The sequence below is a fragment of the Euphorbia lathyris genome, chromosome 1, assembly GCF_963576675.1.
Source record: "Euphorbia lathyris chromosome 1, ddEupLath1.1, whole genome shotgun sequence".
NCBI lineage: Eukaryota > Viridiplantae > Streptophyta > Magnoliopsida > Malpighiales > Euphorbiaceae > Euphorbia > Euphorbia lathyris.
In genome coordinates this window covers 92,080,260-92,097,230 of record NC_088910.1, presented here as the reverse complement: position 1 = coordinate 92,097,230, position 16,971 = coordinate 92,080,260, and the positions used below count along the sequence as shown (strand labels likewise).

The 16,971-nt window shown below is 34.4% G+C and overlaps 1 protein-coding gene across 2 annotated transcripts; it reads right to left on the bottom strand.

Annotated features, from left to right (window-relative positions):
* Positions 1–1,551: 1,551 nt before the first annotated feature.
* Positions 1,552–6,208, bottom strand: LOC136206753 (vacuolar-sorting receptor 6-like). 2 transcript variants are annotated; one of them, XM_065997910.1, is made up of 13 exons: positions 5,696–6,208; positions 4,070–4,762; positions 3,896–3,984; positions 3,744–3,813; positions 3,226–3,309; positions 3,067–3,143; positions 2,893–2,974; positions 2,730–2,812; positions 2,570–2,636; positions 2,356–2,484; positions 2,151–2,254; positions 1,944–2,061; positions 1,552–1,858 (listed from the first exon to the last, which is right to left on the bottom strand). In XM_065997910.1, exons 1-12 carry the CDS (start codon positions 5,988–5,990, stop codon positions 1,945–1,947), a joined length of 1,890 nt encoding a protein of 629 aa, XP_065853982.1. In that variant the 5' UTR covers positions 5,991–6,208; the 3' UTR covers positions 1,552–1,858; position 1,944. The 2 variants fall into 2 exon arrangements, with proteins under 2 accessions (XP_065853982.1, XP_065853989.1); XM_065997917.1 differs by having other exon boundaries at positions 1,552–1,832.
* Between the last annotated feature and the right edge of the window lie 10,763 nt (positions 6,209–16,971).

Here is a 16,971-nt window from a genome sequence, read left to right as displayed (position 1 = left end):
TAATTTTGGATTATGTCAAACTAGTTAAAATCAGTACTTTTAATATATTTAAATATTAGAATTTATAAATTAGAAGTCTATAATATATTGTTTACGGTTTATAGTTTATGAATTGGAGTCTAGAATTTTTAAATTACTATGTAAAATCATAATATATAGAAAATAATGACATAATAAGAATTAAGTTTGGTGATATAATTTAATTGTAATTTTGTATTTAATTATGATATTCATGTAATTGACCCCTTATTTTATACTTAAGTATTTGACCCTAATTTCAAAACAAAAATTAAGTGGACAACTTATGTTCATAGGTCTGGCCAGAAGGCCTTAACAAGCCCACTTCTTACATAATTCATGGCCACAATTTATTTGATTTTTTTTTCTTTTGGATAGATTTATTGGATACCCTATCTCTAGGCTAAAGTCAATTAGATCCCCTATCTTTTAAAATCAACAATGAACCCCCATTTATTTGGCCCACTGTTCAAAACGAAGGCCGCCTCGCCTAGGCATTCAAAATCGAGAATTCGTCCCGATTTTCTTTAATTAGTCTCTCTAGGCGTTTTTTTTTTGTTCCTATGAGTTTTTTAGCCGCTTGGGCTCCGCCTAGACCGCGTAGGCGCCGCCTAATTGACGATGAAGAAAATGATTTTATATTATGAATTTATTTATTTTTTATTATAATTTACTTTTGAGTTGTTTTAATGATATTGTTGTTAAAATGTTGACATTTGCATATTTTTAAAGATATATGTTCCGAAGATACATATTTTTCTATATTAAATAATTTTATAATATTGTTTTTCAATAGTATAATATATTTTAATTGAATTTACATAATAATTTTTTGATTAATAAATAAAAAATATAAATCCGATTAATTCCCGACTAATCCTCGAAGATTGTGTCCGTCCGACTAGCGCCTAGCGTTTTTTACAACATTGGCCTATGTTTTTATTAATTTCAAATTAGTGGTTCAATTTCCATTGCTTTTTATTTTTATACATGATAATAACGTGTAGCTCCTTCTCGATAACCAGCCTTTAATAAAAAAAAAACATGATAACAACGTGTAACAAATATTGTTTTTATTTATTTTCTTTACATTTTTAACTTATTTTTTAAAAACTTTTAGACTAAAAAAAACTTAATTGTTGGACTAAATTTTAATCTATAAAAAATATAAGAAATTTAAAATTAAAAATAAAAGAATTTTTTTAAAATTAGTTTTGAAATTATAAAAAAAATTAAAATTTCTACTCCTTGAGGCTAGATAATTTTAATGTATTAGTCTTCAACACACCAAAACAAAAAAAATTTAATATGTTCCATGGGAAAAAAAAAATCTCGGACCGGCTAAATTTAGCCCCTCCAAGCTGAGAGTCCTGGCTCCGCCACTGCTGGCAACCCTTGAACCCCGCTGGATTTGTACCTGATTATAACTTTTCTTCTGGTATGTATTTTTGTGAAATAATTGTAAATTTTGAAAATCGGATAAAAAGGAAACCAATTTGATTCTAGAAATAAGAAACAAGGACACTGTAAGACTGAGCAAGACAAAATACAGCCGTAGTTTGAGCTTTTTTATTCCTTCCATTTTCTGCAATGTAAATAATAGTCATCATCGTAACATCATTCATACCCTTGTAGATAAATTTACATGTCAACTAATTTTATTTACAGAAGTAAGGAGAAAATTCCAGCTACACCAAGTATAATGTGTATATCAACAATAAGTTCTTTGTGTATGACATATATATATCTCTTTATGATCTGAAAATTTTGCAGATGATGTAATCATATATAATTTATCTCTTCTTTCTTTCTTCCTGATTCAAGCATACAACTCATATTACTGCAAGCCAATGAGTGATTTAGACTTGGTTGTAAGTAGAGTGAAAATATAGCAGTCATATATAAAGAGGAAAATGATTTGCTACCTTATACAGATGTTCCGGACCGCAGAGGCTGAGCTTCCGTCGGAATTTCAGTCTGGTGATGGTTGTCAAGTGGCATGTACTGTGACATTATAGACATTATCTCTGAGTCCATGTAAGTCTGCAATACATACAAACAGAACATGAAATGTTTAACAGTGAAACTAATGTTTAGTGTAAACAAACTTAAGTGTGTATGACTGATTTTACCCGAAGCCGGTATTTGTAGAATAAATAGCCAGCAAGACCAGCTGCTGCCACGGCTGCTACGAGCACCAAGGTTAGAAACCATCCGAATTTCGACCCATTTCTTTCTGTTGAATGTATGAATGAACGAATGAATGAATGAAAAGGGGAGTAGGAGTCTTTAATTGTCACAAGTAAACAAAATGAAAGCTACACAATAATTTGTTACCAATACAAACATCTTGTTCCTTTATATAAAGGAGATCTCCTTTGCACTTGCATTCATATCCTCCCCAACTGTTCTTACAGGAGCATCCATCACATTGACAAGCTGTCCGTTCCGCGCATTCGTTGATATCTATGTCACAACAAATTTTATTGATTATATCTGTTTAACTATTACACACTTGTGGAAGCAAGAAAGGAAGGAAGAAATTAAGTACCTTCACACTTGTCTCGCCCGTCCCCTTTAAAGCCTTTCGGGCATTCACAGCCAGATACCTGGGACTCCTACAAATGAGAAACACTATATATTCATTGCACTGAACTGAACTACAACAACTAAGACTGTAAACCAAACCAAACAGAATAAAATGACTGAACTGAACAGGCAGAGAAAGATAATCCGTCTTTTTCTTCTGACCAGCATCCTCCATTGCTAATGGAACATCTTGCAGGTCCAAAAGCTGTGGAAAAAAAAAACAGAAAGACAAGGTTAATAGGTTATGCATAATGTACTTTGTTATGCCTGATTTCAAAGATGTACCTTCACAAGATGAGTAACCATCTCCCTTGTATTGTATGCCATTCACAACCGGACATTCGCATACTCTCCCCCTAAATGTGTCCTTAAAAATGAAAAATTAAAGCAGTAAATTAGCAAAAGCAATCTTTCATTTTGTTGAATGCCTTTTCTTACTGTATCTGTATGTATGTATACCTTGCAGGCAGTTACATTAGAATGTTTGTCCTCCCAGCAACCCCCATTCCTTTCAAGGCACTCGTTGGTCTCGAGACCTATGAACCGAAAAAAGTAATTATAAGAGTCAAAAACATACAAGGATAAACGTCTCTATTGTATCCTCTGAAGGAAGGCAACCTGAAGTTAAACAGATTGGAGGATCAGTGGTCTCCTTGAATCCAGCACATATGGCCTTCAGCACAACACTTCTCTCCAATTTTCCTTCACAACAAGAAAAGAAAGCTCAAAGGTCAATAGAATGAAATAATATTCTAAATAACTTATTGAGGGAAGGATGAGATAGTCAATCAGAGATATTTAGTAGAATAGGCAACAAGAAAAACATGTCCTACACGCACAAAATATCTATAAAATGTACCAAAACCAAACCAAAATGTTTTGAAGAGCACATAAATATAGAAATGCTTCTTATCCCATTCTAATCAACTAGTCTGTTATATATGCTTGCTCGTTACGTACGCCTACGCGGATCTGATTGATAGGATAATACGAAATGGCAAGAATTTATGATGGAGAATGAAAGTATGTGAAACTGATTTAGCTGCAGTGTAACTAACTTGTAGGATTATGCAGTTTTGAGCAGAGGTTATGTTGTATAGGTGCTAAAGCATGCAATTCGGATAAATTAAACGAACCTCGATATTGAACATCATTAATAATCAATGTTGGCAAAATGGTAATATCGCCTCGAGATCCTTGTCCAACCTGAATAAAGTTCCACAAACCAAAACATTAGTCCATGTGTGTGAAACATCAGTAAAAAAGGTAGTATTTCTTAAACTATTACCTGAAGTTCTTGCTCAGTTTTCAACACTTGATTATCTACATCATCATCAGGATTGCCCATACACTTTTCAATCTTTTCAATGGGAAGATCTGTGGTGAAACATAAACAGGATTATAAGAAAACGTTAATTGAATCCGTATTAATTCTGCAAATTAAGAGAACTAACTAACTAACCGAGTGATCCGAGAACATCTTTAGCACATTCTTTGCTATACCGCTTCTTCTGCATTGAACATCTGATATGGAAATCTGTAACATAATCCCACCAAACCCAAGATCTACCGCTTTCATTCGCAACTCTATGAACACAAAGTTGTCTCAAATTCTCAATCACCACATCTTTCCCTTCATACCCCTCTCCAAAGTCCTGTTCGGGGTCAGGTGCGCAGTATCTCCCGTTGTTTATACACTGTGACTTGCATTGGTTGCTAAGAAGAAATTCCTTTGGACAATACCAAGTAATGTAGTGTGGAGTGAACAATGTATAGCCCTTTTTCTCTAGTATCTGAGCATGACCTTTGAAACTCTTGACAAATTCCATCTGCTCGTCGCATCTAGTCCCACATTCGTCATTGCTGTTCGTCCAGAGTTGATACTCAACTCTGTTGTCAGGATGAGGAACTGATTCTCTCCAGTCTAACTTGATCACAACATCTTCTCCACTCTTCAAAGCTTCCTTCAAACTCTCTCCAAAGCTTCTCTCTATTAATGCTGATGGGATTTCAATGTTCTCTACATACTCGTCTGAGTTGCCGCTTGCTTCAGGAGAGTCCATTGTTATTAGTGGCTCATCCATGCTGTCAATCACTAATACTGCTGCTGCTCCACCCTTCTGTGCATTCCATGCTTTCAATGAAAAATAGCATTCTGATGTATATTTCCAAGTTGATTAGTTTGATGATAATAGTCATTATTCATTAAGAGTAGACTAGAGTAGAAAATCAGGACAATAAATTCATTGAGTTGAAGTAAAAGTCAATAGAACACAACACAAATAGGGTTGTAATCGGGTCTAGCCACATGGCTCGAAAAAACATGGACAAGCTCCAGGTCAATTGGAGCTCAACATCTTGTTCGAGCTTGGTTTATTAAGAAAATTATCAGATTGTGAGCTGCTCGCCAACAATTCGTTCATTTGTTCACGGGTTTTGCTCGCGAGTAGCTTGTTAATTATATTCATTAACTTTGTTCGCAAACAACTCATTGATTATGTTCATAAACAAGCACACTCGCAAAATTCGTGAAAATTGATGAATGAAAAATTGAAATCAAAGGCAGAGTTTCAATCTCGTTTACATGGTTTTAAAACTCATGAAATTAAAGTTTTACACAACTAGAAATACTATTGTTAAACCGAACTGAACTTGCTCACGAGTATATTCATAAACATTATAATCAAGATTGTTCACGAACCTATAACTGAGCATACTTGAGAGGTTTCGAGCCCAGTTTTGATGTGCTCATTTACGAATCGAACATCAAAACCATGCTTAAACTCGGGTCCTTTACGAATTGAACATCAAAACCGTGTTCAACCTCGTTTAAAATTGAGCCGAACACTATTGAGCAACTAGTGAGCAGCTAAAAACTCATTTAAAGTCCTAAAAACAAATGCTAAGCCTAAGAGTTGCAGAGGTGATTAAGTGGAAACAGAGCAGAATTCCTTAGATTTATTAATCCCGGAATATTCTAAAAGCTAAGGTGGATAGGATAACATGATGATACACAAAAAGCAATTGAAAAACTAATTAAGATTAGAAAGATGAATTGAATAAAGAAAGAAAGAGAGAAAGAAAGAACCTCCGCGGTCAAGAAGTAGAATGGTAGGACGGGGAGTCTTGGACTTGAAAGGTTTATCACCATCAAAAGGCTGACAACCAAGAGCTCCTTTATCTGGATACATAGCAGAACCGACCATGAAACCACCATAATCAGGCGTTCCAAAGTTTCCAATTGCACTGTCATGTTTAGCTCTCAAATTCAAAGGAGAAAGCACACTTACACTACTTTTTTCTACCACAAACCGAGCACTAACAAAGCTCCAACCTAAAGCTACTACCACAAAACAACATACCACTTGTTTTAACAGAGCCATCACAGAATTAATGAAGAGAAATGATCCAAGTTGTGGTTCAAGAAAGAAAGAAGAGAGAGAAAGAGAGAGGTTGACGAGGGGTTTACTTTAAGTTTGGTCTATGCGTATGTATGCATCAAAACAACCAACTCTGACGTAAACAGGGGGAGGGCGGAAGAAAAATAAGAAGAAGAAGAAGAAGGTGGTTGATTGATTCAGCGGAGCTACCAATCCATGCTTCATTTCTATTGGATTTTTCATCCTTATTTATTTGCTTAATAACTGTATTTGCCTAAATGTTCTTAATTTTCAAATATTTCTAATAATTCCCAATTTTTGTCAATTTAATTTAATAACCTTATATTTTTTTGTCCGGTTACATTTATTAACCCACTATTGTTTTATATATATATATATATAAAATTACATTCAATAACCCTCAAATTTTAACTCTCTAAAAAAAAAATTATTTGATATTTTTTTATAAATCTGCCTTTAGAGTTGTAAATAAGCCAAGCCACTCATGAACGGTTCGGTGTTCGATTCGATGAAAACTCGATCATGTTAGGCTCGATTTGTAAATGGATCAAGAAATTTAGTTTCAAATAACACGAGCAGATTCAATTATAGATTTATGAACAAGCTCGATAAAATGTTCATAAACATCTCGTGAGTGTGCTTGATTCGATTATTTTAATAATAATAATAATATTTCTATAAAATGGAAAATGTAAAACAATGTAGTTTTGTGTAACTTTTAATCTTATAAATTTCAAAACTACGTAATTTTGTATTAAACAAATTTCAAATATCGAATGAATATAATTAATGAGTTGTTCGCGAGTGAAGTTCATGAACTGAATTAATGAACTGCTCGCAACCAAAGCTCCTGAACAAGTCTGTTAATAAGCTCGTGAACAGAATATTAAGTTCAAGCTCATTAATTTTTTTTACGATGCGAGCTTAACAAGTTAAAATTTGGCTCTACTCTATTACAATCCTATATGTCTTTCATTTTTTATTATTAAATATAATTAGAGAAAAATACATTTCAAACTTTAAAAAAAAATCAAGGGGAATAAAATGAGCAATAGATGCATTAGTACTAATTTATTCATTTTCTAGGATAAACCATTTTTTAAGAATTTTTAATTACTTCATTGATTTCTTCTATGTTACCCACCCTATAATAATAATAATGATCATATTTTGACTCAAAACTCAAAATCAATATCAATCTCATTTATAATATTAGATTAAATACGTTATTTTTAAGAAACTCATTGGACTTAATTTAATAATTTTCTTAAATGTGCCTGACAAGGCAAGGAACATTTCCTGCTTTATTTTTATTAGGTAAATTACACCTATTGTGAATCAGCTATAATCATTTTAATATTTTAGCCAATGAACTTCAATTTTGCTTGGTATAGCCATTAAACTTTACATTATATTACGTCAATGGTCACTGTGACCGTTGACCAGCATTTTTTTATCTTTAACTCTCATTTTGACATGTTCTCTCTCATTTCCTACTTCTAGAACCTAAAATACCTATTTTACCATTTTCTTCCATCTCCATTTGATCTTTCTCTCTAAAACCATTCTCTCTCTCACTATTCCTTTCTCTCTCTCACTATTCCTTTCTCTCTTTAAAACCTGTTGGAATTTTGTGATTATAATTTTAAGGGAAAATTACAAAATTGGGTCTAATGGAAGACTCATTTACATATCTAACCCATTGCTCAACCTACTACATATTTAGATTATTTTTGTGTAACTTTTCCAAAAGACCCTTAATATATATATATATATATATATATATATATATATATATATATATATAACACTTAGAATTTTTTTTTTAGTCTTTCTTCTTTCTCCCTCTCATCTGACTTCGCAGATTTCGCAATATGCGAAGTCTGCAAAGATAAAAGACGTGTTTTTAAGCATTTTTATCTTCGCAGACTTCGCATATTGCGAAATCTGCAAAGTGGTATATAACAAAAAAAGGGATAATAACAAGGGATTCTAACATTAAAATCATAACATTATCAAAATTTACAACAAGATTGCAACAATAACAACATTAAAATCATAATATTATCAAAATTTACAACAAGATTGCCACAATAAAATCCTAACAAATCATTTCAAAGTCAACGTGACCAATCTTGATAGGAATTTCTCCCTATATTTGAAGGAAAGTCATCTCCTCTACATCCCAGTACACCGTCTTCCTAAAAGGGATGTTATGTATTCAACCACTTTCAGAAAAATTTAATCGTGTTAGGACGAAAAAATGACGATTTGGCTTCGCGAAAAAGGATTTCGCGAAGTCTGCGAAGATAAATGTGCAAGAAAAATGACGCTTTTACTTCGCGAAAAGAGGATTTCGCGAAGTCTGTGAGGAGAAATTTGACGATTTTACTTCGCGAAAACAGATTACGTGAAGTCTGCGAATGTAAAAATCATGAACTTCTCTCTTCGCAGACTTCGAGTAATCCATTTTCGCGAAGTAAAATTTTCCGTTTCAGGCTCTTTCTCCTTGCAGACCTTCGCGAAATCAGATTACACGAAATGATTTTCTGGAAAAAACGAAGAGAAAACAGTATATACTTACATTTTCCCCGTCTTTCACCATTAAAATCGTCAATAACCATATGATAAACTGGAAAAACGATGAAAATAATGTAGAATAACGATTTCTTCGATCCGCACAAGAAGAAAGAAACCAAGAGACGAGCAAAAACAGGAAAAAGAAGAACCATGGCTTCATTTTCTAGCAATAGGAAGATGAAGAATCAAGAGATGAAGAGATGAGGAAGAGAAAGACATGGTGATGAAGAGAAATTGTGCAGATTTCACAATATAAAGGAAGAGAGAAATATCAAAGGTCTGGGAATCTTCTGGGGAAGAGAAACTGTGCGCCAAGGAAGAGAAAAGGGAAGGGAGAAGATGAAAGGTTAAGGGTATTTTGAAAAAGTCACATAAAAATAGTTTAGATATGTAGTATGTTGAGTAAATGGATTAAATATATAAATATGTCTCCTATTAGAGCCAATTTTGTAATTTTCCCTAATTTTAATTATTATTATTATTTTGACTTAGGTAAAATTAGTTCCTAAATATTATAATTTCCATTCTCCAATGGCCACCATCATTGATCCCTTTGTTCCCGGTTACTCCGCCGGCTACCACTAATGCTCCATTTCTTGGATATTTTTTTTTTCTCTTTATAATCAAATCACTGTCATGTACACCCAGAAACATAAATCTTCAAAATTGTTATGATTTAAGTTTTCAATCACTGGAAGTTATGAATATCATATTTTAAATTAATTTTCATGCGTCATAGGAAATTTTATGAATTTGAAGAGTTTCCATGTTTTGGAAACAGAAACCTTCAAAATTGGTACAAATCCATGTTTGTCTAATATGTAAAAACCAGGAGGCTGACACATTAACTGGTTCGGCTAGTCAAATTTTCAATTAAATTTTTGACTTATAACAATATAGTTGATATTCAGATTATGGGTATATGAGATTGATTTCATTTAAAGATAAAAAAAAAACAAAAAAAAAAAAAAAGTGTCTAAGCAACGGATAAGTGGTGGTGGCCGGCGGAGGAACGATGGAGAAATGGTGGTGACAGACTAAGGAGATTGAACGGAGCATCAGCAAGGTTGCCAGTGGAGGAGAACATACGACACAAAGAGTTGGGGAAAATGAGAAGAAAATGGCAGGGAAATGACGGGTTATTAGTTAATAGGTGAGTTAAAAAATTGACTTGTTAATTTTACTAAGTTACTAATTAATGTAGTTTTTTTTTATTGAATGTCGGTTAGCGAGAGAGTGCAAAAAACAGACATTCTAGCTATGCTGGGACCTCTGAAAATCACAGTAAACTCAAACCAATATTATTAAAGAAGAAAAGAAAAAAAAAGTTACAAAGAACCAAATACAAAAGTTCAAAACAGAACCATGTGGGATTTAATTAATTGTCCATGGCATATGGTAAAAAATTTCTATTCAGAAACTAATTTTACCAAGTCAAAATAATAATAATAATAATAATAATAATAATTATACGGGTAAATTTCAAATAAAACTCATATGGTTTTATTAATTTTCAGATAAAGGGCTGTGATCTACTTTTTTTTAAAGTAAGGACCGATGTTTTCAACTTTAGCAAAATAAGGACTTTTTCGATTGATACTATTAAAATCATCATTGATGATTTTAAAAAAAATGACATATTTTAAGAACTACTAATATTCTGATCAACTTTAATTCTTCAACTTTTTTATTTTGAGATTATTTAGATGATGTTTGATAAAGAGAGAGAAAGTTAATGTTTAAAAAGAGAAAGTTCCAAAAAAGATGATTTTCGAAAATCGAAAATGTAGTTTCATAGCAAATATGATATTAAGCAACTTTAATTCTTAAAAAATTTCATTTTCAGATCGTTAACGATGGTTTTAATAGCATTAATGCAAAATGTCATTGTTTTTATTAAAAGTGTGAAACCGCAATCCTCGTTTTGACAAAAAGTAAACCACAGTTTTTTATCTGAAAATCAGTGAAACCACATGAGGTTTTATTTGAAATTTACCCTATAATCATAAAATTCCAATAGGTTTTAGAGAGAGAAAGGAAGAGTGAGAGGGAGAATGGTAAAATGGAGATGGCAGACAAGCGTAAAATTGATATTTTAGGTTTTAGTGGTAGGGAATGAGAGAGAACAGGTCAAAATGAGAGTCAAAGGTAAAAAAACGCTGATCAACGGTTACAGTAGCCACCGGTGTAACAAAGTGTAAAGTTTAATAGTCATATCGGAAAAAATTGAAGTTCAGTGACCTTTAATGTTAAAATGAGTATAGTTCAGTGACCATGGGTGTAAATTACCCTATTTTTATTTTTTATTTTATGAAAACAATTGCTGCTTTATCAAACAAGTAATGGACTTGATATATAACAAGTCAAACATCACAATCGATTTACTAATCAAACCTTTTATTTTTATTATTATCATTTAAATTCATTTTAGTATTTTTATGGTGAATGTTACAGAATGATTAAGAAAATAAAGTCAATCTTTTCCATTTAGTTTTTTTTTTAAGCATCTTTTTCTAATTACTTTATCAACTTCAACCCAACATAAACGTTACTATTTTCCTTTTTTTTTTAGTAATAATACAATTAATGAGTCAAGAAGTAAGCTCTGCAAGTAAAATGAAGCTCATCACAGCAAAACATAAGCCAAATAATTAAAATTAGTGTTCTCACAAAATTTTAAGTTTTCCAACCCTTGAATTGCAAGCCTGTGTACCCTTCTATCAAGATTATCTAGAAGCAATGGATCGGTTCAAACATCAATAGTTCTATCATCTCCAACCTTTCACCAAAATCCCGAAAACTCTAAATACTCCTCCATCAAACTTTACTATTTCTCTAACAAATTTAATATCCAATTGTTGCTTAAACTTATGTTAAAGTGCATTATATGTACCTGGATTTTATCTTATTTCAAAAAGTACCCAAACTCAGGATAACTAGACAGTGTGGCACTTACGACTTACTAAAAATGATTAACTATTAAATATGATGATATGACATAATTTGACCAAGTCTTACATTGATACGAATTCATCACGATAATGATGGGTTTGATCTTAAACCAACAAAAGAATAATCTCTTTGCTAGCTTGAACTAGTAGGAAATAATCTCAAAGGTTAGAAATCTTACTTCCAAAGAGGAAATTTTGAGTTTGATTGATAATTAGTTGTTCATCTTTACAAAGATTGGAGCTTAAATATCTCCCAGAACTAGCTAGCCAAAAACACAAAAGTCTTTACTAGGGTTATAAGATTAACCTACAGCATAGGGGTAAAATGGGAGGAAATAAACTAAGGACAAAACAGCAAATAAGCCTAAATGACAGAATAGTAAATACCCAGTAGCAAAACAGTAAATACGTTGGAGCAGGATTGTGCCAGAACTGTGGTAGGGCTGTCTTCCTTGGTCGCTAAGTAGGGTCACACGACGTGTGGCTATTTCTTCGGACGAGTTATGCGAGCCTTCAGCCAATCTTCCCATGTTGCCATTTATATGTCTCACACGTCATTGTGGATGACATGACACGCCATGTGAATTATGCTAAAAGTTCCATGAGCTCCAGCAATCCAGCCACATGATGTGTGCTAGTCTGACATGCCGCGTGGTTCCTCGTCTGTGAGTTCCTCCTTTCACTAGTTGGCTCACATAGCGTATGGCTAAGGTGACACGAGGTGTGAGTTGTTCCTCATGCTTGGCTTAATGTGTTTAATGAAATGCCTTCATCATTCTCCCCTTCTTCAAGAGAGTTGGACTCCAATCCGTCTTTAGTAAACTCGAGATGTGCATCCGGCTTATACGGGCTTAGATCACGTATGTTGAAGGACGATGATATCTTATCGGGGTAAATTACATACGTGGTGTACAACCTTTACCCGTAATCACACTTTGGTGTACAACCAAAATTTTATCACACTAAACTGTACAACCTTTTAGTGACCTCCCACTAAAGTGTACAGCAGGTAAAAATGACCGGTCAATGTTCAGTCAACGCGCCACCTCAGCTTTGACCGGTCAAAAAGTCAAAAAAATTCAACTACTTAATATAAAATTACTTCTATACCCCTATCTCTCCATATCTTCCGTCTTCTTCCTTCTATTTCTTTCTCTCTCTTTAAATTCAAGTATTATAAAAAGTCTTATAATGGAAACAAACTTGGTATTTAAAGAAAGAAGAAGAAATGAACCAGTTGCAGAGAGTGAAATTATATTTATTTAAATTACTTATTTTATTAATGTGAAATTGTAAAAAAAATATCAAATTGATCAGTATTCAAAGTACATTAGAAAATGAATAAACTCGAGGGGGAAATTGAAACACCCAAACAGCTTCTGATAGAAGCAAAATTATGAAATTAAAAACAATATATATATTTTTTAATAAAATATATAGACAGATCGAGAAGAGGCCAGATGAAACCTTTACAGAGTGTAAGATCAATGAAAAGCTTCATCTCCTTTTTTTTAAGAAATTCATCAATCGAATCTCAAATTCTCAGATCGAAATGAGATAAATTCAATTCAAATTCAAATCAAATCAATGACATTGCTGATTTAGAAAACGAAGAAAGAATGATTTGCGCAGAAATTCAGAAAGTGAAGTGAAGGAGATCAGAGATAAACTTACAGGCGAAGAAGAGATCAGGCTCAGGCAGTGAAGAAAAGACGGAGAGAGATGGAACTGGAAGAGAAAGGAGTAAATTGAATAGATTGAAGGAGATGGAGGGGACGAAAAAGTGAAGAGAAAGGAAGTTTGGGGGCGGTCCTCGTAAATGTAAAAAGGGTTGCTTCCTTCCATATATATAACTGCTGCTGCTTCTACTCAGAGAGGGAGGGAGGGAGGAGAAAGAAGAAAACAAGCTGCCAAATTCGTGTTATTATTTTATTTATTTACTTATAATTTTTAGTGTTATTTCAGTCGACTGTTAAGTTTCTTCCCTTTTTAAGTTGGTAAAATATGTAATTTGAACCTTGTATCTTATTAAATTTCTCAAGTATCTTATTAATTTGATAAATTTCTTTGGTGTATAACTGGTTCAGTTCTGAACCTGCCATTATGGAGAGAGGTTAGAGAGAGAAATTTGAAGAGAGAGGTTAGAAAGAGAAAGAAATTTGAAGTTTCCTACAAAGATTTGATGGTATTGATTTTAGTGAGAGAGGTTAGAGAGATAAAGAAATTCAAAGAGAGAGGTTAGAGAGAGAAAGAAATAGAAGGAAGAAGATGAAGATATGGAGAGATATGGGTATAGAAGTAATTTTATATTAAGTAGTTGATTTTTTTTACTTTTTGACCGGTCAAAGCTGAGGTGACGCGTTGACTGAGCATTGACCGGTCATTTTTACCTGTTGTACACTTTAGTGGGAGGTCACTAAAAGGTTGTACAGTTTAGTGTGACAAAATTTTGGTTGTACACCAAAGTGTGATTACGGATAAAGGTTGTACACCACGTATGTAATTTACCCTATCTTATCGAGCCAATCGGGAAGATCAAGGTGATATGCATTGGCATTGACCCTCTTGATGACTTTGTAAGGACCATACTTCCTTAAACAAAGTTTGCTACTTGGCACGCTTGCAAGTCGTTCCTTGCTCAAATACGCCATCACCTCATCCCCGACCTCAAACTGAAGGTCCTTTCGGTGCACATGAAAAAACCTTAGCTTGTTGTTCCGCTCCTTAAGCGTTTCCTTCATTTCTTAGTGCATTTGTTGGTATTTATTGACAAGCTTGTGAGCAACTATGTTCCTCTTATCCCTTTCAGAAGATCTACAATGTCAATAGTGTGGTTTGGGGTCTTCGTATACCATTTCAAAAGGCGACTTCCCATTCCCGAGTGAACATCCCCATTGTAGTCGAATTCGACTTGTGCTAAAACCAAGTCCCACATTCTCGGTTTGTCATTGCACTTGCTTTTCAAAAGGTTTCCTAAGGTCCGGTTGACCACCTCGGCTTACCCATCAGTTAGGAGTGAACGGTTGTACTAAATTTTAAAGTCATATCAAAGAGAGCCCAGAAAGTCCGTCAGAAGTGACTTAGAAACTAAGTATCCCGATATAAGACAATGCTCTTCAGAATCCCATGCAATCTCCCGGAAGAAGAGTTTGGCAATTGTCGAAGCATCGTTAGTCTTTCGACACGGAATGAAGTGTGTCATTTTAGAAAACCGATCAACCACGAAAAAGATAGAGTACATCCCTCTTTGTGTCCTTGGTAATCCCAACATGAAGTCCATCGACAAGTCTTTCCAAATGGTTTCCGGCACGGGTAGAGGCATATGCAATCCCGGATTAGTATCATGTCCATTAGCGGGTTGACAAGTAAAACAGCGGTCCACTATATATGATACATCTCTCATCATTCTCGGCCAAAAATACCCGGAGCTCACCGTTTTAAAGGTCTTGTCCCTTTCGAAGTGCGCTCCAAGGTTTCCCCCATATAGATCCCGCATTACTTTTTCCTGAATGGAAGTACATGGTAAACATAGTTGATTGTCGCTCATAAAGTACTCATCAAGTATGTGGTAGTCTCCTTCCCCGAGTTGGTTCTTGAAATTCTTCCAAATGACTCCAAAATTTGGATCTTCCTTATAATCCCCCCTCGCATGCTTAAAATAATCAACTTCAAGAGCCAAAATCTTGAGAAGTGTAACTCTTTGGCTTAGAGCATCCGACACCTTGTTTTGCTGTCCGACTTTGTGAATAAGCTTATAAGGGAACTTATCCACAAGGGAGACCACCTAGCATGCATCGAGCTCCGAAGTTGTCTTTGGCTCTCCAAATACTCCAAAGCTTAGTGGTCGGTATAAAGGATGAACTCCTTCCCGACTAAGTAGTTCTCCCACGTTTTCAAGGCTCTAACAACATTATAAAACTCTTTGTCGTATGTGGTCCACTTTTGCCTCGACTCGCAAAGCTTCTCATTAAAATAAGTCACCGGTCTCTTTTCTTTGCATGAGAACTCCATCGATACCAACTCCACTTGCATCACATTCCACTTCAAAGATCTTCTCAAAGTCGGAAAAAGCTAGTACCGAATCCGTACTGAACTTCTCCTTGATCAATGCAAAATTGCCCTCTTGCGCTTCTTCCCACTTGAACCCCTCTCCCTTTCTTCAAACAGTCGGTTAAGGGTGCCACTATAGCGCTGAAATTCCGGATGAATCTTTGGTAAAAACGTTGCTAACCCGTGGAAGCTTCATATATCTTCCATATTCTTAGGAGTCTGCCAATCCCGGATGGCCCGAACCCTCTATTGATCAACCTGAATTTCATCCCCACTAACCATATATCGAAGGAAGATCAAGCTTTCTATAATAAAATCACATTTCTTGGAATTGGCATATAGTTGGTTAAACCTCGATTTATAAAGGACCCGTATTATGGGCTAACTTCGGAGCCCAAAGTGTCCGTAGAGGTTCCACCCTATAGAGACACCCACCTCTCTTCACGAAGGCCAGATGCCCGACTCTCCTAGTTCCTAGTGGACTAGATGGGTCATTTAAACCAATACTGACAACTGGCTCAGGGTTGGCGGAGATCCGACCCCTATCCCCCCATAGTGTTTCTTACACTAAGTTGGAATCCACGGCTAGTGGACGTTAATACGTCTCATTCACCACTCGCCCCCAATCCTCCTTTAAGCCTAGCCAATGTCCTATCCCAATGCTTGGGATAGCTTTGCCAATACCCGGAGATGAGTTTGCTTATGCCCAACTCTCCCCCATGACAAGGAGCTGACCCTCAACCCAGACTAATGAAGGAGTATTCTACAATATTGATCTCTTCTACTTTGACTGATAAATAAGAAATGCGAAAAATGCAGCAACACTAAGCTTAAATTTTCGACAAGACAAGACAAGTAATTTACCTCTCTATATTGAATTTTTATGGTAATAAAGTTTGAAACATTGGATCTAATATAATTGGCTTTGAGTGTTTTCTCTGCAGATGAGGGGCAGACTACTTTCTATCATTCTCCAAAATGTTGAGCTTTTACTTCATGTTGTGAGATCATATGATCTACCCTATTTCATTGTCTCAGACCATGATTTGAGAATTTTCTGATAGAATGTGCATTGAGCAGACCAAAAAAAGAAATTGTTATGATGATAATTTTTGCTGGTATACTTAGTTTTATTTATTTATGTTTACTTTTATTAGCTCCAATAATTTCTTATTATACAAGCAATAGCAACAGCTATGCGAAGGTTCTGCAAATGAAATTAAGATTCTGATGATTACAAAATCATTAGTTTAAAGAATGAACAAGTCCTTGTATAAAGTTGGATGAGTTTGAGTAGCAAGAAATAAAATGAAACTAATTTTTGTTTAAGCAATTTGTCAAATTGATCCTCCAACTTAATTCAGCTGTGGCACATCTACTCA

What these genes read in the sequence shown, in the direction of transcription:
- LOC136206753 (XM_065997910.1), bottom strand. Translation starts at nt 5,990, where the DNA reads ATGGCTCTGTTAAAACAAGTGGTATGTTGTTTTGTGGTAGTAGCTTTA. An exon ending in TAATGATGTTCAATATCGAG is followed by an intron (nt 3,310 to 3,743) that starts GTTCGTTTAATT and finishes CTTGTTGTGAAG; the next exon opens with GAAAATTGGAGAGAAGTGTT. An exon ending in TCCAATCTGTTTAACTTCAG is followed by an intron (nt 3,144 to 3,225) that starts GTTGCCTTCCTT and finishes TTCGGTTCATAG; the next exon opens with GTCTCGAGACCAACGAGTGC.